Source organism: Bison bison, unplaced genomic scaffold (assembly GCF_000754665.1).
Source record: "Bison bison bison isolate TAMUID 2011002044 unplaced genomic scaffold, Bison_UMD1.0 scf7180017864171, whole genome shotgun sequence".
In the NCBI taxonomy this organism is placed as follows: Eukaryota; Metazoa; Chordata; class Mammalia; order Artiodactyla; family Bovidae; genus Bison; species Bison bison.
This window is the reverse complement of record NW_011494743.1, coordinates 4,288,925-4,313,411: the sequence shown is the minus strand read 5'-3', so window position 1 is coordinate 4,313,411 and position 24,487 is coordinate 4,288,925. Positions and strand designations below refer to the sequence as shown.

At 43.6% G+C, this 24,487-nt stretch overlaps 3 protein-coding genes across 6 annotated transcripts in view; 1 reads left to right on the top strand and 2 right to left on the bottom strand.

The window, feature by feature from the left end:
* Positions 1-3,412: 3,412 nt before the first annotated feature.
* On the bottom strand, positions 3,413-11,093 carry BRK1 (BRICK1, SCAR/WAVE actin-nucleating complex subunit). The gene is made up of 3 exons (XM_010842111.1): positions 10,846-11,093; positions 4,597-4,679; positions 3,413-4,326 (listed from the first exon to the last, which is right to left on the bottom strand). The coding sequence occupies exons 1-3, from the start codon at positions 10,961-10,963 to the stop codon at positions 4,300-4,302; spliced, it is 228 nt and encodes a 75-aa protein (XP_010840413.1). The 5' UTR covers positions 10,964-11,093; the 3' UTR covers positions 3,413-4,299.
* A 1,762-nt stretch (positions 11,094-12,855) lies between these two features.
* Positions 12,856-16,180, top strand: FANCD2OS (FANCD2 opposite strand). Of its 2 annotated transcripts, none has more exons than XM_010842109.1 (2): positions 12,856-12,962; positions 15,349-16,180. In XM_010842109.1, exon 2 carries the CDS (start codon positions 15,357-15,359, stop codon positions 15,891-15,893), a length of 537 nt encoding a protein of 178 aa, XP_010840411.1. In that variant the 5' UTR covers positions 12,856-12,962; positions 15,349-15,356; the 3' UTR covers positions 15,894-16,180. The 2 variants fall into 2 exon arrangements, with proteins under 2 accessions (XP_010840411.1, XP_010840412.1); XM_010842110.1 differs by having other exon boundaries at positions 12,952-13,153.
* Positions 16,181-16,847: 667 nt separating this feature from the next.
* Positions 16,848-24,487, bottom strand: part of FANCD2 (Fanconi anemia, complementation group D2) — a 51,831-nt gene continuing 44,191 nt past the window's right edge. For all 3 annotated transcript variants that reach the window (XM_010842105.1, XM_010842107.1, XM_010842106.1), the window contains 5 exons: positions 23,951-24,025; positions 23,125-23,199; positions 20,504-20,650; positions 18,955-19,035; positions 16,848-17,265 (listed from right to left, as the gene is read on the bottom strand). In XM_010842105.1, the coding sequence (XP_010840407.1) occupies positions 17,191-17,265; positions 18,955-19,035; positions 20,504-20,650; positions 23,125-23,199; positions 23,951-24,025 (453 nt within the window). In that variant the 3' untranslated portion in view covers positions 16,848-17,190. The remainder of the gene's footprint in view (positions 17,266-18,954; positions 19,036-20,503; positions 20,651-23,124; positions 23,200-23,950; positions 24,026-24,487) is intronic.

Genomic DNA, 24,487 nt, shown 5'->3' with positions numbered 1-24,487 from the left:
ACAATCAAAGTACAGAACAATCCACCCTCTCCCACCCCCCAAAAATGAGTGTAATCAAACCTTACTCCCAGGCTTAAGTCTTGGCAACTATTGATACATCTTTTTTCCATCTCTATAATTTTCCAGATGGTCATATAATAGGACCACACAGCAGGTAGAATTCTGAGTCTGGCTTTTCACTTAGTGTGCTTGAGATTCATCAATATTGTAGAATGTATCAAGTTTATTCCTTTCCATTGCCAAGTGGTACTCCGCAATACACTCACCAGCTAAGGGACACTGAGCAATCATGAATAAAGCTATAAGCATTTGCATACAGGTTTTATGTGTGTGTCCGTTAAGTTTTCACTTCTCTTAGGTGAGAATCATCTACAGATAAGACTGCTGAGACACAGTCAGTGCATGCTTAACTTCGTGAGAAATTGCTCAACTGTTTTCCCAAGTGGGTTATATCATTTTGCATTCCTGCCAGCAATGTATGAGTGTTCCAGTCGCTCCACATCCTTGCCTGCACTTAGTATTATCAGGATTTTGTGCATTTTGAAAAATTTTAGCCATTCTGATTGAGTGCATATGGTGGAATCTGGCTGAGGCTTCAATTTATATTTTCCCAATGACTAACAATGTTGAAGATCTTTCATGACCTTGTCATCCTTTTGTCTTTGAAGTATCAGTTCAAATCTTTTGTCCATTTCTTTATTAGCTTTTCTTAGCTGTTGAGTTTTGATAGTTCTTTTATCTAGAACAACTTTGTTAATGATGATGAGATGACTGAGAACAATCTTGATTCAGCAAAGCTGGGTACAATATTAACATTTAACCTCTCTGAACTCCTAGTCTCCATATGGGTCAAATCAAAGCAGCTATCCTATCAACATCTTAATTTTGTTATAAATGGATAAAACATTTTATGTTTAAATTTAAAAACCTGAGTGACTTAGTATGGATTAAAATGCAAACCATAACTTTATCATCATCAGTGAGAGTAAAATATATCAGAACTCTACGTTAAGTTGAAGGAACACATTGGGGACAAAATGAATGGTGGTTTAGCATAACACTATTTGTGGGCTCAAATGACCTATGTGCAAAGATGTGTATCAGTTCAGTTCAGTTCAGTCGCTCAGTTGTGTCCGACTCTTCACGACCCCATGAATCACAGCACGCCAGGCCTCCCTGTCCATCACCAACTCCCAGAGTTCACCCAGACTCATATCCATCGAGTCAGTGATGCCATCCAGCCATCTCATCCTCTGTCGTCCCCTTCTCCTCCTGCCCCCAATCCCTCCCAGCATCAGAGTCTTTTCCAATGAATCAACTCTTCGCATCAGATAGCCAAAGTACTGGAGTTTCAGCTTTAGCATCATTCCTTCCAAAGAAATCCCAGGGCTGATCTCCTTCGGAATGGACTGGTTGGATCTCCTTGTAGTCCAAGGGACTCTCAAGAGTCTTCTCCAAATGGTGGTTTAGCATAACACTATTTATGGGCTGAAATGACCTATGTGCAAAGATGTGTATAACCTGAGAATAAAATCCCAATTTCTGGAGCCTGACCAAATATGGTCTTTCAGAAGGAAACCCACAGATAGCCAGGGAAAGTGCCAGAGTTGATAAAATTCCTTAGGCAAGACTTCCAGAAAAGACATGACACAAGCCTTCAGAGAAAGGAAGCTGGAAGAAGCAAAACAACACAGACATCAATGTGAACAGCATTTGATAGACAGAGCCAGGAAAACCCATGAAGCCTTCTTTACCAAAGGACAGTGAAAGGCAGGTAAAACTAACATGGGTGTGTAGCAGCTTAAAAATTATTTAATAGCATTGAACTAGGAACGAGAAAGTTTTAGATCTGGTTTTAGATCTACCACATTCAGAAGTAGAATCTGAGTCAGATAAGTCTAGGTCCATATTCTAGCACCTTTACTTACTCTGTATGACTTGGCACAAGTTTTAGCCTCTCTAAAGAAGTGCATGGGGGAACTTCCCTGGTGGTCCAGGGGTTAAGACTTTGCCTTCTAGTACAGGGGTTGCAGGTTCGATCCCTGGTAGGGAAGCTTAGATCCCACAAGCCTTACAGCCAAAAAACCAAAACATAAAATAGAAGCAGTATTTTAACATATTCAATAGACTTAAAAAATGGTCCACATCAAAAGAAATTAAAAAAAGAAAAATTTCATGAAGAAAGCCTACTTGTTAGGGCTTGAGGATTAAAGACATAAAGTACACATAGCACTTAGCACATCTAACATATGGTAGCACTCAATAAATTATAGATAATGCTAGTTATATATCCCTGAGCTGAGGCTCAATATATAAAAGGGGTGATTCCTCAAAGGATCAGGTAAGACAGAGCAGTTACCTCTACTAGAGGAGGCTGGGCTCACTGGTTCCCATACCAGTTGTTTTCCCGACAACCAGTAGCTTACCATTAGCAACATCATATTATTTAGGGCACTATTTTTCTTTTAGAAATATTACTTCAATATCATTAAAGAATGTCTATAGCACCATAAAAAATTATCATTTTCACATGTCATCTAAGGAAGATTACCATCATTTTTGCCTCTATTACTGTCTCATTATAGTCACTGAATATAGTAGGAATTTGATAAGTATCTGTTAAACTGACTGCAGAGCACCAGATAATCTAAAACCTGAACTTTAGGAATACATTTTTTATCCCAGAAAGGACAGGGAAGATATTATGAATAAATATCTCAAGCAATTGTTAAAAGCATATCAGATGAGCTCAATAATGTTCAAAAACAGCTGTTACCAAAGTGAAGGACGGCAGTTTTGCCTCCATTGTAACATCACCTTTTTACATGAAGGTCCTACTTCAGATGGTCTTCCAAAGGTCTAAACAAGGATCTAAGCACAGATGTGTGCTTGCAGCTTGAGCTCTGCAAGGCATTTCAATTGCTATTTACTGACTGCCTTCTGCAAAGTACCCAGCTGGACAATACAAGCCTAAGGTGCTCATATATACTGTAAGATGCAGACGCTAAGTCAAAGAACAAGACCAAACCCAGGGCTGAAGCGGTGTTAGCATGGCAGGATGGGAGGGACTGTGAAAAAGCAACAGTGCGGCACTCAGTGAAAAGGGAGACAGGACAACTTTATGGAGAAGGTTTGCCTTAAGCTAGACCTTCAGTGGCAAATAAGATCTGAACAGGGAGAAATGACTTCTACGTGACTAAAATGAAAATTCTATATGGGGGTTAAGCCTAGTGAGTTGGCACAAGTTTACAGTAGGCTTTGATGCTAGAATGAAAAGTTTAGACACTTCTGTTTAAATGATTTCCTTTCTAAAAGTAGACATTTCGCTTGTACCTAATAAAACTCATAGTCTGCCATGGACTGCAGTTAAACTGTGTAGATGCTGGTATTTAAATAGACGGTAAGCATCACACCTGATTCAACACTGTATATTTTATTGGAGCATAAAGTCCCTACATAGTAAGTACTTGGTAAATGTCTGCTGAATGACCAAAGGATCCCCAGGATGAATGAGCTCAAAGTCCGAATATGGGGGCTCCAGCTTGCAAGCCACCTAGGCTTTGATCAAACGGCTACATCTGAAAGTTTTGTTAGATTAAGAATCCCACACATCAGATTTCTGTGAAAGAGGTGTACCCCGTCTCTAGCTCCTCTCCCCACCACAATCACAGCAGTCAGATAAAGTTGAGGAGTTTATTAGGGAAATATGAGAGGTAAAGACACCCCAAATGACAGACAGAAAACTCTGAAAATGTCCCTTTTCAAGCCAAGTGGGGGCCTGGCCTTGACCTCCCCAAAAGGACAAGAAACTGGTGGGTTAGCAACAACATTCTCTGGCAGCCACCTCACCAGGGCATCTCAGCCAGGACTGCTTCCTACCCCCAGCCAAAGGTGGGAATAAGACAAGGACTGTTTATAGAATCAATGCACAGGCAATGAGAGCTATAAGGAAAGACTGAGAGAGAGAGAGAGAGAGGTGGGGAGGACCTTGACAGAGTCCCAGGTTTTTGGCTCTCAGTGCCTCAAATGTGTTGACATGTAGTTCTACAGAATGTTACTGCAGAGGTAAAATGCCTAACAATGTTTCCGAGAGGGCCCCGGACTCCTCCCCACACGCCACATCACACTTCTGGGTGTGCATGGCAGAGCCCAAAGGCCACACTTTTGAAAAAAAGAAAAACAAGAATAAGCCCTGTTGTTCTTTAAGGAGAGAGGAAGGAGCTGAAGGCTGCTGGGGCCTTTCCCAGGAGAGGCTGGCTGCTGTAAGAGCAAACTTCCCAGCAGCAGCATGGCACAGTCCTAGGTGAGGGTTTCACCTTTTGTCACCTGTCAAAGGAAAACTGACAATTAGATAAATTCAAAAGCAATAGAGGGTCTAAAATTTTATTAAATTTTTATATCTTAGGTAGCTGGGGAGTGGTAGAAAAAGGGGACAGCTTCGGAGTCCCAGAAAGCAGGTTTAAGTTCAGGCAAGGTACTTAACTTCTCTAAGCCTGTTTCTGCTTCCCAGTTTTTGCAGCAACAAGTGAGAATGTGTATTCTCTCTCACACAGCCACACCTGCCTCATGAGGACGCCCGGTGCCCGGCATACTCACCCTGGCTTCTATGTACTCTATTCTCCGCTCAAGAGCTGTCAATTTCTCATTTAGTGTTGCGAGTCTTGAGCGACAAGACATATCTAGTAAAAGAAGACAGACGTTCAGGATTAATGCCATTCCAGACATAGACACACGCCAGCCCCCTAAGATGAAGAGGAGGAATGCTGTATCATGCAAGGCACAAATGGGAGCGAGTGGGCAAAGCAAGGCAGTGGGAGGATAAGGTGAGAAGTATCTTAGGAACACAGCTGCTTAGGGAGGATCTGCTTAACCTCCTACCAAATGTGACAGGCAGAGAATACTGCTCCCCACAAGATGTCCAGACTTTAATCCCCAGAACCCACAAATACGTATCTCACAGGCAAAAGGACTTTGCAGGTGTGGCTAAGGTGAAGGACCTTGAGATTCTGGATTACCCAGATGGACCCCATGTAATCACAAGTCCATAAACGTAGACATGAAAGGCACGAGAAAGGCAGAAGGAGGACAAGGGATGTGAGTGGGATTCAACCTGTCATCAAAGGCTCCAAAGATGGAAGAAGGAGGCCATGACCCAAGGGATGCAAGTGATCTTTAGAAGCTGGGCATAGTCCTTAGTTGACAACCAGCAAGGAAATACAGATCTTATTCTTACAGCTGCAAGAGAATGAGTTCTGCCCACAAGCTATGGGCAAGGAATCAGCTCTTCTCCTAGAACCTCCAGCTGAGGAGGGAGGCTCTGGGCTGACACTGATTTCACCTCAGCAAACCACTGCTGGACTTCAGATGTACATGACTTAAGATAATAAATGTATGTGGTTTGTGTGACTACATTTGTGGTAATCTGTTATGGCAGCCATAGAAAATTAAAAAAAAACTGATACACCAAGGCTGTACAGATGGCCACTTGATAATTAATGGGCAAACCAAGAGTTTCCAAGACAGGGGAAATGATAAGAGGAAGAAAATAATCTTAATAGGGAAGAACAGTAGAGGTCAAGGAAGCAGCAGACCCTAGAAGGACAGAAGGTGTGGTGCTGCTAAGCTCGTGGAGGCCCTGCCACGCTGCTGCTCTTGGGGCACTTGATGACCCAACAGTCCCTGCACAGGCCTTTTGGAACAAGAGAAAACCTGGAGAGCATCAAAAACCCTGTGGGGCCTGCCTTCCATCTGCAAAAGGTTCCTTTTCTTCCTCTAATTTTTCCAGTCTCTTTTATCACCTCGCCCAAAAGGAAACCTAGACTTGCTCTAAGATACCTTTTCCCTACAAAACTTCTCAACAGAAATCACTTGACCACTCTTCCTCCAACTGTTCTCCACATTCCAGGCACGCTAATTATTCCCACCCTCCTCCAACACTGATGTTCAGGCATCACTCAATAATCCCCACTTCTGAAGTTCTAAATATCTGCTCTCCAAGACAGTCTCCCACCCAGTGATTTAACACTTAGCTCACAATCCTCCCTTTCAACTTTTCCCTAGATGTTATGCAAAAGTACTTCAGCACCCAATTTAAGAAATCTCCCACACCCTGATTCTTGCCTCGACTTTCATCCCATCAAGTCCAAATCTTAACTCATCCTGCCTGCCTCAGCATTCTCCTTCAAGTCCATTCAAAGTGGACCTCTGAGAGGTCTTTGCCAAGTGGACATAATCCTCCCTCTTCTGTAAGGATTTGCCTATCCTGGACACTGTTCCTTCTTCCTTTAAATATTGGATTTGTTTTTTTTAAACACCAAAACCAGTCTTTATTGGGGTAAGCCAATTAACAATGTTGTGATAGTTTCACGTGAACAGTAAAGGGACTCAGCCATACAAATACATGTTCTTGGCAGGGGGGTGGTGTGTGTGTGTGTGTGTGTATGTGTGTTTAACCTGCAAGTGCTGCTGCTTCGAATTCCCAGGCCCAATAGGACCTAATCTCTTTTCAGCCTGGTTTTTAGAAGCTCAAAGGCTATTCAGAATGAGCACGCATGTTATCACCGACAACCTGTCATTTCCCATAAAAAAAAGTCATGGCCACAATGAAGGGGTGGGGTGGTGAGAGGGAGGGTTCCTTCCTGGGTGGCTGTTCTGTTCCAGCTCTGTCAATCTGGTGATGAGTCAGAATCCAAGAACAACACTGTGTTACTGGCCTGCACAGATAAGCACTGCTGAAAATGTAACATGTTAAACTCTAGAAACTTCAGTCATATTTCAGATTCCATTAAATAATACTGGTTCAAACAAAATACTGGGAAAGAACCTGGCAGCTGGACAAATTTGAAACCACAATGCATTTATATGTACATTATCATCAGACTTTAACTGAAAATGCCATGTGTCCTCATCAGGGTGTTTAACGGTGTGCATACATGACCACTGCTAACAAATGCCAGTTATCAAACAACTTCTCTGAACTCTTACTGCACATAACTTTAGCCTACAAAAATCAACACTGTCTTTCTCATAAGATCTTATTTCTCCAAAGTTGCTCAGTCATGTCTGATTCTTTGCAACCCTACTGACTGTAGCCTACCAAGCTCCTCTGTCCACTGGATTCTCCAGGCAAGAATACTGGAGTGGGTTGCCATTTCCTTCTCCAGGGGATCTCCCCAACCCAGGGCTCGAACCTAGGTCTCCCGCATTGCAGGCAGGAGACCTGAGCCACAAGGGAAGACTTTATTTCTCCAACAAAATTCTAAACCTTTTAGAAGTGGTTCTGTCCATTTATTCTTATTTATTCCTTTCTCACAGCATCTGACACACAGCTGGAGTCACAACAGGCAAGTAATATTTGTTGGCTAACTATTAAGAAAATGGAGATTTAAAAATAGCTACACACTCTGTTTTTTTTGGTTACATGTCTCTGCATGTGTTCGCTTCAGAGTCAGGATAAAAAGGTATAAAAATAAAAAGCTATCATTTGTAACAATCTATTTTTAGAAACTTCATCCATTCAAAGTACAGAATAGGCCTAGTGTTAGGATGCTTGTGGTACATCATGATGCGTGTGTCCTTAGGTCCCAGTGGTCCTCCCATGCTCAAAGAGAAAACCACAAATGGATCAAAACCCTACTCTCACCAGCCAGAATCACAGGGTAAAGCTGTTCAGAGTCATTAGGTATCCTGGAAAAACAATTCCCTCTCCAAAGCACATGGCCTACAAGCCTATTATGGTCAGGGTAAGAACTGTAGGTTTGCTGCCATTTTCAAATAGCTGTAGATGCCCCCTTAGAGGAAACACCTGCTAAACCTCTGCGCCACCAAATCACATCACACACATGATACAAGCCCCGCAGCCACACATCAGAATGGAGGAGTCATGCAAATGGCTTAGAATGGGAAAATACATCCCACATTCATTCATCCTGAGTCATCCAATGCCAAGACAATGTACTCATCTATCTTTATGACTTATCCAGTTTCTCAGCCTGTTGGTCTTTGTCTAAACTCTTATATCGTGATACCGTCAATCTTTGGGACCTTGCCTCAGGTATATCTAACTGCTAAGTCAAATTGCTTTACCCTTTAATTGTGCTTCCTAATTATTTCTACTTGTAATTAACTGTTCCTTTCTTTAAAAGGCCTAAATCCACTTTCTAAAATCTTCAAAAATCACCTAGTAATCGCTAATGTTAGGCCATTACCCCCACCTTAGAGGAAAATAATGGCCGAAGCTAAGGGAAGCCATTTCTTCCAGCTCCTGAAAGACTGGAATCCTGTGTGTCTATTTCCTTAGTCTAGGACTTGCTGGAAACTAAAAAAAAAAAAAAAGAGAGAGAGAGAGAAAAGCCTTTGTTTTCTATCTGATGAAATGTAACTCACATGTATTTGATAAAATCTCACAGCAGCATATATTTCCCTGCTTATACAGCAAGAAAAGAGACATTTCTCCTCCACAAATTCTAAGCTCAAATGCTTCAATTTTTGGTTAATTCCAAGACTCACCACCTAAAACTACAGTAACATGCCAAAAAGTTTTATGTCAGAGATGAATGCATGTTTATTATATGTTTATTAATATGATTGAAAGAGAAAGTCACTCAGTCGTGTCCGACTCTTTGCAACCCCATGGACTGTATGTAGCTTGCCAGGCTCCTCTGTCCATGGAATTCTCCAGACAAGAACACTGGAGTGGGTGTAGCCATTCCCTTCTCCAGAGGATCTTCCCAACCCCAGGAATCAGGCTGGGGTCTCCCACATTGCAGGTGGATCTTTACCAACTGAGCCACCAGTGAAGCCCAAAAATACTGGAGTGGGCAGCCTATCCCTTCTCCAGGGGATCTTTCCGACTTAGGAATCAAACCGGGGTCTCCTGCATTGCAGGTAGATTAATATGATTAAATGCTCAGAAATGAAGTTATTACGTTATCTAGATACAAACTGGGGGAATTGAGACACTAGGTCACTTTTAATTATGAAAAACAGCCCCAGTTTAACTTATTTTAGATGCTTGATTTACTGAATTGACTTTCTTAATATTCTGTTAGGATATTCTGTCTACGTATCAGATATTAACGCCTACCATATAAATGAAGTCTTTTACTTCTGGTTTTAAAAGTAAAGGCTCTCAGGACTTCCCTGGTGGTCTGATGGCTAACACTCTATACTCCCAATGCAAGGAGCCCAGGTTCAATCCCTGGTCAGGGAACTAGACCCCACATGCCACAACCAAAGATCCCAGTTGCCTGAACAAACGTCGAGCAGCACAGCCAAATAAATAAATATCTTTTAAAAAGTAAAAATTCTTTGTCAGTTATTTGTCCAACCACGTTCCACTGCCTCCTCAGTCTAAGCCAAAGTTTCAAAGATGCCATTCTGTCATCACTCTATCCCTCCCTGTGCATGGAATATTTTATCTGGTCCTTCCTCTGAGGAAAAGTTATGAGTATAAAGTGCCCTAAAGAACCCTCGTAATAGTTCATCTCTCTAGGGAAGCAGAAGAGACAATCAGGAGAACTAATACTGGAAGAGTTTGCATAGAACTTTAAAAAATAATTTCAGGATACATGAGCTCTATGATTTCTTGACTACCATTTCCTATTACAACCACTACAGGAAGTTATACGTGTGAATTTGTGTCACTGATATAAAATTTATTCTATTCTTGTCTCTCATTAATACTAACATCACTCCCATTACCTGAGTGAGGAAATCCACCACCCCAAGACACCTTGTATGTAAATATATTAAAACATAAACAATATTCTGCTTTGTTCTGAAGCTGTCATTATTTCATCTGCAAGACAGAAATTCTTTAACGGCAGGAAAATGATGCTTTTTCCCCTACCTAGCCTAAGAGACAGCCTTGTACTCAAGACTTAGTCTCTCTTGCAGATGCTTTCTGATCAAACTTTTGCTCTGTCCTTAGACTCCTTAGGATGTGTCAGGTTCTCCAGCTAGAAAATAATTCCTTTTGAAATCTTTTCTTATACATCATTGACCCCTCCTTAATCTTAACCATTTAACACTGCTGAAAGAATGGACCAGAAGCACACCAGTTGGAAAAATGTCATTCCCACTCCTTGTGATGACATAGAAAGTCTACCAAGTGCTCAGTTCTGTCAAAGAAACACTCGAAGAACTGGAAGTAGGGGTCTCTGCTACCGGCTTGCTGTCCAGAAGGGTGTGCGACAAAGCGGAAAGAATTTAAGACTGTCACGAGTAGGCTAATGCCTAGGAAAGATTTTGCTAGAAGCAGAACACCCACTGTCGGTTTCATACTAGCAACGCAGAGATGTCCATGGCGTGACAAGATGTGGACCTTACTTTGCCCTCATCTGCTCCCGCTCAGCACAGGACAAGAAGGGACTAACAGGAGGGGCCGGAGGGGCGACTAGAAGGCTCGACCAGAAAGGAGATTGGAAACCTCTAGAGTCTTTACAGGGCAGTGACAAGATCATGCTGCATCTGAGAGCCAAGTGGGAACTGGAAACGAAGCACAGAGGAGGAAGGGAGGCGACTGAAGAGAAGAAAAGGCGCAGACGAAGGATAGGGTTGCCAGGACGTGTCCGGGAAAAGGAAAGACTCGATAATGGATCCGGGGTAAAGGCAAAGCTGCCGATGAGCTCAGTCTGGGGCAGGATAACCGCACCCCCCCTCCCCTCCGCCCCAGGGACTGTCCAGTGGAGCCCGGGGTCAGGGCGAGAGGGGGAAGGTGCGGCCTGAATGAGGAAGCGAAAATCAGCAGGAGCCTAGGGCACTCAGGACTCCCCTTCAAAGCTTCTCAGCGCCCTCGCTCAGCGGGCTTCCCTCTTCCCAGCCTCCCCCTGCTCGCCCGCTGACCGAATGAGTTGAGAAAGTCTGCGATTTTCTTGATGCTGCTGGTGATGACCTCAATGTACTCCCGGTTCGCCCAGTCCTGGTGAATCTCCCGCTGCACCGGATCCTCTTGTCCCGCCATGGCTGCTGCCCGAGGAAGCGCGACTGCGCAGGCGCCTCGACCCTCCAGGCCGCCAGGGCGCCTGCGCCGCTCTCCCACACCCTTGCCTGGGTACCCACGAATCCCAGGGCCTTGTGGCGCGCCTGCGCACTGTCAAGTACTCGGTGGCGTCTTCGATTTGCTCCCACGCCCCTGAACAGACCCGCCCCAAGCCGACGAGGAAAATAGGGTGCGCAGATGCAAAGATCCCCCTCAAATACCCGCCTCCGTCTCTGGCAGTTATGGTCGTTGGGCGGGGGGCGGTGCATGGGTCCACATTCACACCTTCTCTCAAGTGCTTCAAAGTAAACTTGCGAGCTGTGTCCAAACCAAGCTGGGCATAGCCAATTAAACCACACTAAATACAAATCATTTTTAGAATACCTTTTAAACAACAGAACATGATGTGCCACTTTGCAATTATCAAGTGAACAAAACGTTATTTTTTTCAGTTTTGAAGAGGCTGAGGGGAAATCGGTAAACGTCGCAATTAGCTGATCAGACTGTAAACTGACAGTCTCTTCAGAAGGAAATTTGTAAAATTGAAAGCAAGAGCTGTACACATTTTCAAAGTTTTTGAATTATTTAACAAAATTATTGGAAAAAAAACACTTTCAGCGCAGAGGTGTTCTTTGAGATAATCTGTTTTTTAAAAATCTCAGTAGTTGGGGAATGACTATTGGTATAGCCACTCAGAGCAGTATTATGCAGTCATTTAAATGCTAATCAGGAAAAATACTATGGCAGCACAACACAGATGATAAATTGAAACGGAAAACAAAATACACTGTTAAAAAATTGCAACTATGCAAAATTATTCAAGAGGAAAATAATAAAATTACTGGGGTAAAAAGTGGTAAGTTAAAATCATTTTAGTCTCTTCCAAGATTCATCATTCTCTGTCCCTTTCCCCTCTCTGCCACCAAACTTCTCCAACTCTCTCCACTTATCTCTCCTTCCACAAGGCCACACATACACACAGTGGGCATCTGACAATTCTTGACAAGTCCCTCAAGACTATTTGGTCTTCCAAACCAGGATCTCAGCCTGACCCCAACCCAGAGATGCCCAGTCTCTCCCCTTCAGCTTCACCTAGAGTCACACAAACCTGACAGCTGTTTGCGCTGTGTTCCATGGGTTCACAAAGTGCATGGGCGGTTTTCTGGGTAAGGGAAGCGCAGGTGGGCCATTAGTTAATTCTTCCTACAAATACTGCACCCTGCCAGGCATTGTGATAGTCAGGCACTGTGGATATAGGAGTCAACTGGGTAGACCTCCCTTCCCCCGGCCTTAAAGAGTAATTGTTGGCAATGAAGTTTAAAAGTAGCCAAATCACTCTTTTACTAAGGTGAAAGTGTCAGTTTTTCAGCTTTCTGAGAATGAGAATCTTCCTTTTTGAAGTTTAACAGAAAGCAAAGTTTTTGGTTAGGAAGTCAAGGAGAGAGTTATCTTTCTCCATCTTGACAGGGGAGCACCTGTCTGGGTCCTTGCACTGGGGTTATTCAATGCAGCCACAAAAGCCTTCAGAACTCTGGATAACTCAGAGCAGGGTTTAAAGGGTAGCGCTAACCTTTTAATACTAACCACAGCTCCCCCTCCCCTGACATTTATGCAGGCAGGTTCCCGGCCAGTCTTTGAAATGGGCTCCGTAGTCCTCTTTGACCAGATAGATCAAAGGCACATCGCTGTGGCGAGGGGGGGAAGAGGCGGAGGGAAAGAGAATTCGGTTCAGCACTCCTGAAGGCTGAATCCCGGACCGGGTGTTCCAGTGAGATGGGGGCTCCGAGCGAACGGGGCGCTTCGATCCCCGCCCCCTCACCGCGCCCCTTCCGCGGTTCGGGCTCTCCCCGCTCCCCCCCAACCCCTCCCACCCCGCCGCCACGGTCCTGGGTCACAAAGGTTGTTGCCAAGCACCCGGTGAAGATGCGGCCAGGGAACAGCAGCCGCCACTCTGGAGCGTGAGGCCCGCGGAGTTCAGCAGGTGAGACCACGGCCCGGATAGTGGGACCGGGCCCGGGCTCCCACCACCACCTCCGCCTCGGCCAGATCCGTCTGGCCCCTGCCCCGGGGTAGGGAGGGGGAGCCTGTTCCTCTCAGGGCAGCTCCAGCCCCTCGGGATCACAGTTCATAAGGACCTCAGCTGCACTTTGACGCTGTCTTCCCCGTTCCCAGGTGCGGAAATGAAGGGACTGGGTTTCTTGACATGGGAGGAAGGGTATGAAGGGAAAACCTTTGGGGCTAGAAGCAGGTGTTCCCTACCTGGGAGCTCTTAGAGCAGCTTGAACAGACTGACTAGGTTCAAATCCTCCTGAAGTGGATGATGGAGACTCGTGGCTGGTAGGATCGAGCGGTGAACTAGCTTTATTTGATCCTTATGTAAAAGTGGTGGAAGGAACCTGGGGTCAGACGCTCTCTTTCACCCCATGTTGGTTCTGCTGAGTATTTCGGCTGGACATTCGATAAAGTCTTTTCCCTCTGGCCCTATTTCCTCTCAAGAGACAAGGAAGAAGGGCTCCTGGATTTTTTTTTTTTTTTTTCTGTATCATACATTCAGAGTTAACACTCTCCACCCCGACCTTGTCTTGATGGGGTACCAGAGCAGCCCTGATCCTGGATGTGTGCTCTTAGGGCCAGAATATCAAGTACCAGAAGCCTTTCACAGGCTGTTTCAAACCGATAACTATCCCTTGGTTGTCACTTTCTCATCCTAAGGCAGTCCAGATATTTGAACACAGTATGCACAAGAGCTTGCATACCTCAGGAGAAACATTCCCAGCCGGAGGAAATCAACAAATCTTCTTTCTACTAACCACTGTCAGGGGCAGGTCTTCTGTTTCAAATGTCACCAACAATTCTCTTTTCAAAACAAAACTTCACTGTCTCACAAACTATGGTGAGGTTGTCAAACTTCTCCTGGGCCATTACTGGGTGGGATGGGATCCCATTTGCTGCTACCTTTGTGGAAGAATAGTGAAGATACAGAGAAATACACTTGACTAGAAAGAAAAGGGTCTGCCGTGCCCCTTATCATAGTAGGTAGGTGCTGAATAAATGTTACATCTCTCTTGAATTCAGTGAAATCCTTTATATACTGACAATTTTAAAGTAGAAAGATGGAAAGTCTAAATTCTACTTGGGTAAATTTTGAGTTAGCGACATATCCTCCACGCCTTTTCCTTTATCTTCAAAGAAGAAAGGAAAAAATCTCAACCAGTGGGTCTTTCACAGATAAAAAAACAAAAACAAAACATACCCAGTGAAGTGAAAGTCACTTAGTCATGTCCGACTCTTTGTGACTCTACTCCTGGCCAGAACACTGGAGTGGGTAGCCATTCCCCTCTCCAGTGGATCTTCCCAACCAAGGCTTCAAACCCAGGTATCCTTCATTGCAGATGGATCATTTACCAGCTAAGCCACCAGGGAAGCCCAAGAATACTGGAATGGGTAGCCCATTCATTCTCCAGCAGATCTTCCCGACCCAGGAATTGAACCAGGGTCTCCTGCATTACAGGCAGATTCTTTACCAGCTGAGTTACCAGGGAAGCCCAAAAAACACATACATAGGAGAACCAGAAAAATCTTTAAAAACTAAAAAAGGACTGGTCTTGGGAACTTTTTCCCCTCCTGCCTTGTGTAATTCCTCTGAGGTGGTGTATAAGTACCTCAGGGCGCCGAGAGAGCTGGTCACGTGTCAAAAGAGGTTCTGACTGTCCATAATTAAGAATAGAAAAGCTGAAGTTCCTTAAAGAAAAAGCGTAAGTTCTCAAACTGTAAGGTGCATCAGACTCCCTTGGAGGGTTTCTTTAAGTGCAGAATGCAGGGGACTCAAGAATCTGCATTTCTTCCATGTTTCCACAGGATGCTTAAGGCGCCAGTCCCAGAATCATACTTTGAGAACCAACGGTATAAAGTACATGTGATTTAGTCACAAATACCTGGTGAGACAGGCCTTTCTGAGCACCCATCCACAAATGTCTCACCATGGAGTGCCAGCAGCCTCTGCCACCTGAGAGGCACAGATTCTGTCTTTAGCAGTTATCAACACAGCACAGATCCTAATACCAAACAGGGCTACTCTTTTGGACAAATCCATTTCCTCATTTGTACCATGGATAAAAACCTACCTTCAGAGGCTTGTGATTAGGTTTAATAAAGTACACACAGCAGTTACCAGATTCAATACTTGTCACTATCCTCTACTGCCCTTTATAGAACTACTTGTATCCTAACAAAGTACTGGAATCTGTGTTCATGAGAACTACAGAGTAAGGTAAAGTTAGTACTGAGACAGAGATGTGAATTTGAACAGCCCTACCCTCGCCAAAAGCATGCTAGGGAAATTCCATGTTCTGATTCCTCTCCTCTAGGACTGTCAATGGCAGGATACCAGCTCTGGTCACCATGGACCCCACTGGATGAGAGCTTCCAATGGCTGCGGCATACAACACCTACCCCTTCTTCCAAGCACCCCTTTAGGGCTTCCCCCTGCTTCCCACATACCCCTTCTGACCTTGAAGTGCAGCTGTGCTTTCAAGAGGTCACTCTAGTCCTAGACAGCCCTTTCCTGGAGCCTGGGGTGAGTCCCAAGTTGCCCTGTCACACATCAGAGCTCCGAACCATGAACAACAAGAAAGGGCTGGTCAGGAAGCCTCAGCCTGTCCGCCTCAGTGGAGTGGATTCTGTCTTTGGCAGGGTCATCACAGCTCAGCCACCAAAGTGGACTGGGACCTTCAGAGTTTCAGACAAGTCAGCCTTTTGCAAAATCATTAGCCGGGAGCACCAGTGGCCCACTGGACTTAAGGAACCTCAGATTCAGATGACAGTGACCATGTGCAAACAGATGTTACGCTCCATCCTCTTGCTGTATGCAACATACAAGAAGTGTACCTTTGCCTTGCAACATTCCAAGTAAAGGGTCCCATCTGATTCCTGTTCCTCACACCATGTCTTTCGCTATGTGCCTGAAGCTTATGTAGAGCTGTCCCTGTAAAGGAAACTGCTTGTCCCAGCTATTTTGCTTTCCAGTCAGGCAGTGACAATTCAGGAGCCCCTCTCCTCCCTTTCCCTCCAAAAATGGGCCAGTGACAGAGCAAGGGAGGAGAACATTTCCACTGTAAAGCTGAACAACCATTTGAAAGAGAGTCAAACTAGCACTGACATGTACCATGTGATAAAGAACCATTAAACCATATACACCAATGAGCCTACTGTGACCTCATTTCAACACTAAAACCACAATGAGGTGGAGAAACAAAGAATGTCAAGGAAGGAGATTATGGATTCCTATGTACATGAGGATAAAGGGGTCAAAAATGTGTATATAGGTCAATGATTAACCTCCCCACCAAAAAACAACATAAAAACCTAACCACCCACACCCTAACATTACTGGAGAGTATGAAAGTAGGTAGAAATATTAACAAATATTAAATATTAACAGTCTGGCACTGAAATAAGAGCAGAAGACATGAAGAGTTCCCCATTTTAGCTGAAGTGTATGCTTAATGTTTTATTTTTAATCAACTACAAGCCATTTTGTAGTATTCTTGTAACTAGATTATAGGTGTAACTCAGAATAATGTGGAAATAAAATTTATGCAAAGTTAACATGAGTTGGATGCTGCCCTTTTCACCTTTGTCTTATATGTCTACATAACCACCAAAAAATTTAAAATGCAGCCAAACGTTTGACTTTCTTTGAGCACTACAAGAAATCTGCCACTCTTCCAAAAAGATCACAACTGTGTTTTCATGTCAAATAAGACAGTCCTTTTAACAGGGAACAGATCATTTTAATTCTCCATTATTTCTCTGCACAAACTCCAATTCAGTCCCACCTACAAAGGAAATTCCAAAAGATCGCTGAGGTAGAACTTAGACTTTATTTGAAAACTGGTACAAGCTTAAATTGTAGAATAAATCCAGAGTTTCAAAACCAGCTCCCAAAGCCTAGAATCATGACTGTTCTGCCGTGTTCACTCAAATGGGTAAGCAATGCTACCTTCGTCTTTAATATAGTAGACGTTAAGCCACCGTCTTTAATGTTAGTAGACAATCCGTGAAATCCACAATTGAGTTGATTCAATAGAACCCCCTTTTTAAGGACAAAATAGGATGCTTCCAGTTAGGCAGACCGGCAGCATCTGTGACCCTGAACACTGTGGTGAGTGGCTGGCAAGGACGGGAAGGAGCACCTTTCTGTAGCCTACTCAGTCGTCATCACTCTCATCTTCATCACTCTCTCGCTCCTTTTCTCCATCACTTGCTTTATCTTCTTCGCCACCCTAAGAGGCAAATGATAATTATTTGGGGTCATCTGAGCAACCTCATGACTTGCAACACTGCTCCCACAGCATGTACAACTGCACTGTTTCACTGTTAAAACCAATGATAGGTTTAAACCATTCTTTTGAGAAAAGAATCAGAGGCTGCTCCATTCTCCTATCATGGCCTTAAAGCCTTGAAGCCAGATTTGGTATTCTTGAAGATGGTAGCCTTGAAGATGATAGAGGGAGCCACTTTGATACTGACTTAGGCCATTTGGCAACCCAACCATGTGTGATTTTTAAATAAGCTCACAGCACTACAGCATGTATATGACACAGGAATAAAATGGGCATTCAGTATAGAATGAAATGTTGGTTAAATTCAAAATACAACAGGAATCCAGCATAAGATTCTCTCTGATCTGCAAAATCTAATCTGAGAGGTTTGCTTAGGACAAAGCATCAAATAGAATACTGTCTGCCTCAAACTTTTTTATGAGAACAAGGTGGAGGCATTCGATACAAATAAAACAGAGAACCATGTAATAAAATAATTTTTCATACTAAGTGATCTTTTCACAGCCTCAAATGGCATTACAAATTATATCCAGATTCTTAAATCTGAGATTCTCGATATCTATAACCTGTCCAAATTGTAAGAAACTTTTATAAATATATTTTTCTTTGCTTTAAAATCTCAACAGCATCAGGAGTAGCCCAGAAGAGCATAAAGACTACCACTATTATTGTAGTCCTCAGTGGTGACAGCTTTTGATTCTGTGCTTTGGCTTTTACATTTCTATTTTGCATATTCAAACAACATGTTTAAATGGTTTAACTCATTCTTCTCAACACTCACAAAACACTTTGACCTATTCCTATCTCCCCTCTAAAATGGTTTCAGATATGAATTCAGGGAAAACAAGAGGCTATAATGGAAGGGAATTTTCAACTATAACATACGGCACAACCTGAGATACTCAACAGTGATTATAATAGTGTGTGTGTGTGTGTGTGTGTGTGTTTTCTGGCCCTCACAGAATTCACCTGAGATACTCAACAGTGATTATAATAGTGTGTGTGTGTGTGTGTGTGTGTGTGTGTTTTCTGGCCCTCACAGAATTCACCTGAGATACTCAACAGTGATTATAATAGTGTGTGTGTGTGTGTGTGTGTGTGTGTGTTTTCTGGCCCTCACAGAATTCACCTGAGATACTCAACAGTGATTATAATAGTGTGTGTGTGTGTGTGTGTGTGTGTGTGTTTTCTGGCCCTCACAGAATTCACCTGAGATACTCAACAGTGATTATAATAGTGTGTGTGTGTGTGTGTGTGTGTGTGTGTTTTCTGGCCCTCACAGAATTCACCTGAGATACTCAACAGTGATTGTAATAGTGTGTGTGTGTGTGTGTGTGTGTGTGTGTTTTCTGGCCCTCACAGAATTCACCTGAGATACTCAACAGTGATTATAATAGAGAGAGAGAGTGTGTGTGTGTGTGTGTGTGTGTGTTTTCTGGCCCTCACAGAATTCACCTGAGATACTCAACAGTGATTATAATAGAGAGAGAGAGTATGTGTGTGTGTGTGTGTGTGTGTTTTCTGGCCCTCACAGAATTCACCTAAGTGCAGAAGGCTTTTTTAGAGGGAATAGAGATGGCCACAGAAGGAAGTAATTATAAACTTGGGCGGGAGAAGTCCTGCACGTACCTCTGCTCCTTGGAATGATGTGTCACCCTCACTCTCATTTGCAGTGCTCTCCTGGGAATTCTGGGATATAATCTCTTCACCCTGATGGGCCAAGACAAATGGTGGGTTATAATGATCACACATGGGTCTCAAGGAGAGAAAGGCTTAAGTTTATAGGCAAGGCAAAGAAAGTCATTCAAATATGATCAAACACAGACACCAACCTATGATCCAGCAGCTAGAGAAGTGATAGTCAACCCAAGGCTTCTGAGATGCTTCTGGCTCTCACACAAATGCAGTTTTACAAAAGATTCATCTTTGTATTCTAGTATAATACTAGTTTTACATGGCCAGATTGTATTGGTGACTCTTTCAGGTAATGCTCAATATGATTCTAAACTTTCTCAAATACCTTAAAGTATGTGAACATGAACATCAACACATCAACTATATACAGGGCTTCCCTGGTGGTCCAGTGGCTAAAATTCTGCCTGCCAACGCATGGGACACTGGTTTAATCCCTGGTCTGGGGATATCCTATATGCCTCAAGCACCATGCACCACAACTATTGAGCCCACATGCAGCAATTACTGAAGCCCAAGAGCCCTGGAGCCCAAGCTCAGCAAAAAGGAGCCACTGCAGTCGGCAGCCTGTACAACTAGAGTAGCCCGTTTGCTGCAATGAGAGAAAGCCCTCAAGCAGCAATGAAGACACAGCACACCCAACAACAAAAATAGATAATTTTTTTAAATTGAATCTAAAAAAAAAAAAAGAAAACCCACACCAATTACAAATGGCCATTTAGAGGCTGAAAGATAGTATACTAAAGTGGTTTAGGAATACCAAATCTGGATGAGGACTGTTAGGACTCAAACCTTTTCTGCACTCATATTGCTGAATGGCAAGTTACTTAACCTCTCTGAGCTTCAATTCTCATAATAACAAGAGTATCTACCTAATAACACTGATGTAAAGAAAGGAAGCTAACACTATGGGGATTTCTTATTTTCATGTATGAATTATGAGACTCAGATATTATAAACATGAATGATAGGGGCTTGGGCTGTATTTGAAAAATGGTGTTACACCAAAGAAACAGTATAAACAACACAAGATTTCAGCCCATCAGTCAGACAATTGAAAGAAGTAAGAAATGCTAACTTGTTAAAATCAGTCAGAAAAAAAAAAAAAAAAAAATCAGCACAGAGAATAATTTCAGGAATAGAACAGACTGCTTTTAGAGGGAAAAAAAAAAACTAAACAACAAAAAAAAGTTTACTCCATAGTTGTAGAGAAAGGTTTTCCTGATCTGCTTCTCTGTCTGAGGCCTTTTTTATTAATACATCAATGGTATGTTTTGGTGCCTCTGCTGCTGCTGTTGCTGAGGGGTGCAACCTGCAACCAGGGCCCAAGAACAAAGTAACTTTAAGAGCTAAACAGTCACTTAAGAGAAAAGTAGTTTTGAGTATTGAGAGAGTGGAGCTTAGGTCACCTTCCTTAGATACTTTCCAATGCTCTCACAAAGAATAGAAGAGAAGGAGATTATCATTGGTAGGGTCCCAGGCTTACCTGCAAGTCCCGATTTTTAAGATTGCCCAGCCAGAAAGCCTCTCTGCAATTGTTGAGGATAAGCATGGCTTTCACTCGGCAAACTAACAGTTCCAGGGTCTTTTTGAGCAAAGGCACATGTTTGGTGAGTTTTGTGTCCTGGTGAATCTGAATGGAAACAAATGCAACCAATTCATCTGCATTTATCATCGTGCTTTCACGTTTCCTATACAGAAACTTTCGAACTCCTAACACCCTGAACACTCAACAAGAGCATAAGCCCTGCCAGTATAGACCAGAGACACATTCCCCAAATAGTAGTCTGGTAGAGTACTCTGAAAATTCTCCAAGCCAGGCTTCAGCAATACATGAACCATGAACTTCCAGATGTTCAAACTGGTTTTAGAAAAGGCAGAGGAACCAGAGATCAAATTGCCAACATCCGCTGGATCATGGAAAAAGCAAGAGTTCTAGAAAAACATCTATTTCTGCTTTATTGACTATGCCAACGACTTTGACTGTGTGGATCACAACACAATGTGGGAAATTCTGAAAGAGACGGGAATACCAGACCACCTGACCTGCCTCTTGAGAAATCTGTATGCAAGTCAGGAAGCAACAGTTAAAACTAGACATGGAACAACAGATTGGTTCCAAATAGGAAAAGGAGTATGTCAAGGCTGTATACTGTCACCGTGCTTATTTAACTTATATGCAGAGTACATCACGAGAAATGCTACGATGGATGAAGCACAAGCTGGAATCAAGACTGCTGGGAGAAATATCAATAACCTCAGATATGCAGATGACATCACCCTTATGGCAGACAGTGAAGAACTAAAGAGCCTCTTGATGAAAGTGAAAGAGAAGAGTGAAAAAGTTGGCTTAAAGCTCAACATTCAGAAAACAAAGATCATGGCATCCGGTCCCATCACTTCAAAGCAAACAGATGGAGAAACAGTGGAAGACTTTATTTTTGGGGGCTCCATAATCACTGCAGATGGTGACTGCAGCCATGAAATTAGAAGACGCTTACTCCTTGGAAGGAAAGTTATGACCAACCTAAACAGCGTATTCGGAGAGGGCAATGGCACCCCACTCCAGTACTCTTGCCTAGAAAATCCCATAGATGGAGGAGCCTGGAAGGCTGCAGTCCAGGGGGTCGCTGACTGAGCAACTTCACTTTCACTTTTCACTTTCATGCACTGGAGAAGGAAATAGCAACCCACTCCAGTGTTCTTGCCTGGAGAATCCCAGGGACAGGGGAGCCTGGTCGCTGCTGTCTATGGGGTCACAAAGAGTCGGACACAACTGAAGTGACTTAGCAGCAGCAAACAGCATATTAAAAAGCAAAGACATTACTTTGCCAACAAAGGTTCATCTAGTCAAGACTATGGTTTTTCCAGTAGTCATGTATGAATGCGAGAGATGGACTGTAAAGAAAGCTGAGCACCAAAGAATTGATGCTTTTGAACTGTGGTGTTGGAGAAGACTCTTGAGAGTCCCTTGGACTGCAAGGAGATCCAACCAGTCCATCCTAAAGGAAATCAGTCCTCAATGTTCATTGGAAGGACTGATGTTGAGGCTGAAACTCCAATACTTTGGCCATCTCATGTGAAGACCTGACTCATTTGAAAAGACGCTGATGCCGGGAAAGACTGAAGGTGGGAGGAGAAGGGGATGACGAGGATGAGATGGCTGGATGGCATCACCAACTCAGTGGACATGAGTTTGAGTAAACTCCGGGAGCTGGTGATGGACAGGGAAGCCTGGCCTGCTGCAGTCCAAGGAGTCGCAAAGAGTCGGACACGACTGAGCGACTGAACTGAGCTGAACTGAGAGTACTCTGAAGAGAATGGCAGTTGTCCTTTAAGCTAAAGCAGCCTAGAAGACATATCACCAATACCTCTCAGTTCCTCATCATAATCTCTCATTGATCAATTACCAATGAATTTACCTAAAATATTCTTGAACACATATTATACTGACATTAATCAATAGAAAGTACCCCTTTGTAGTGGAGGGAGTCCTTAAAATTCCACTGTTCAGCACCTTAAAAATTTATAAGCAGGGGAGGAAGTGAATGACAGGCACTGGGTGGAAGAATCAAGGGCTTGCCAGTGACTTCACAATTCCACGGTTCTGTGCCCCTTCAGACAAAAAGTGACAAGGACTCAACTGTACACTTTAAGTGGAAAAGTCCTTGAATGCTAAAATATTCTAAGAGACAGATGTGTTCCTTGACTAGGAAATAATACAGCAGAAAAGCTCTAAAAACAGCTGCTTTTAGAACTCCTTCTCATCTCCAGCAGAGTCATCACTTCTATAATATTCCTTCTGCCCAGAGTATGGTACGTAGTTACACACCCACCAACATTCTCTCATCAAAGAAGAGGCCCCAGAAGAAACAGGGCTATGGAGTTTGAGTCAAATTTCAGATGCAGAAATTTCCCTAGAGATGATTACCCAATCTCAGCCAGCAACTGAGGCTTTGACCACTCTGATAAACTGCCTTTGGACAGACATAGTCTCAGAAATAAAGACTTAAGAAGGGTAAAAAAGGAAGAAGGCACTGGAGGCCCTGGGTCTCCAAAGAGCAACCACAGATTAAACCAACAATTGTGACCTGCTTTCCCTCTTACCTTGGAATGCCCACACAGGTGATGAAGCAGTCTCGTGCTCAACTGGAAGGTTTCCAGTAAGCTCAGAACATCTTCCTACAACCAACAACACGCACAAATGCCGTATGAAACATTCTCATTTCACTTTACGTGCAAGATATCCTTGCAACCAAGAGTACCAAAGACATCAAGCCTCAGGTTCTGCCATAGATGGACAATCATCTCTTTTTCAAACTGACGTAGTGTTGATTTAAACTTCAGGTGTACAACACAGTGATTCATAATTTTTCAAGTTTATATGGATTTGGCCCTCAAACAGAAGGAGGAGTGCTCACTGGCTGTCCTCCCCTCTCTTTCTGCGCTATGAGGGACCAACCAAATATTGTGAGAGTGTTCTGCAAAGTTCAACTTGGTAAATATATGCAAGAAATCATCTCCTGGACTTGCCTGGTGGGCTAGTGGTTAGGACTCTGGGCTTACAGTGCAGTTTATGACACAAATGAGTTTTCTTTCCTTTTTTTATAATTCCTGAGACCAGACCCAGAAAAGTACACAGGAACAAATGACACACTAATATGTGAGGTCCTGGGACGGCAGTAGCATAATAAAACCAGGCTAAAAGAAACCATCCTCGGCTCTGGAGCAGAAGTCGGAAGGTGGTCCACTAGGGAATCGTCAGTCCTCCATGGGCGTCTCTGGGACAGCTGGTGACCAGAGGTGCCTGCGTCAGTCTGTGTCCAGAGCCGGGGTGAGGGAGCTGTCCCCATGGCTGCCCAGGAGCCGCTGTGGACATACTTTCTGAACCACTACACAGAGCATGCCTGTGCTCTCTGCTCTCAGTTCTTACCCGGTGTTTTCTAAAACTGAAATCTAGGAGCGGCATACACTGCTTCAGAAATGCTTCCACAAAGAGACGCCCATACTGAGGAAGAGAAGAGAGAAGCTGGTGAGGACCTCTCGCTGAGGTCTTTCGTGGGAAATGCCCCTGCCTGAGGCAACATAGCATTTCTCAGACCAGAGTGTTTATTTTCTTTTATATGTAAAAAATAAATCGGAAAGGGTTCAAAAGGTTAATTCAGAGAATACAGCTTAATGCAAAGGCTAAACAGGCCTGTTTCGCCCTGAGTTAAGCATCCTTACCTGCCTCACACACAGTCAATGTGCGGGGTATTGCTCAGCTTGAGAATGAGAGCACAGAGGAACTGAGGGGAGCCCCTGCTCCCAGAGGGCAACTTACTCTCAAAAGGAATAAACTGGGTAGAGCTGAGGAAGCACATGACCAACTGCCCAATTCACCCAGGAAAAGGACTCCCCCTTCTCAACCATCCCTCACACTGGCATCAGTGCGGGGTGTGAGTAAAGAGGAAGAGAGAGAGAAAAAAAA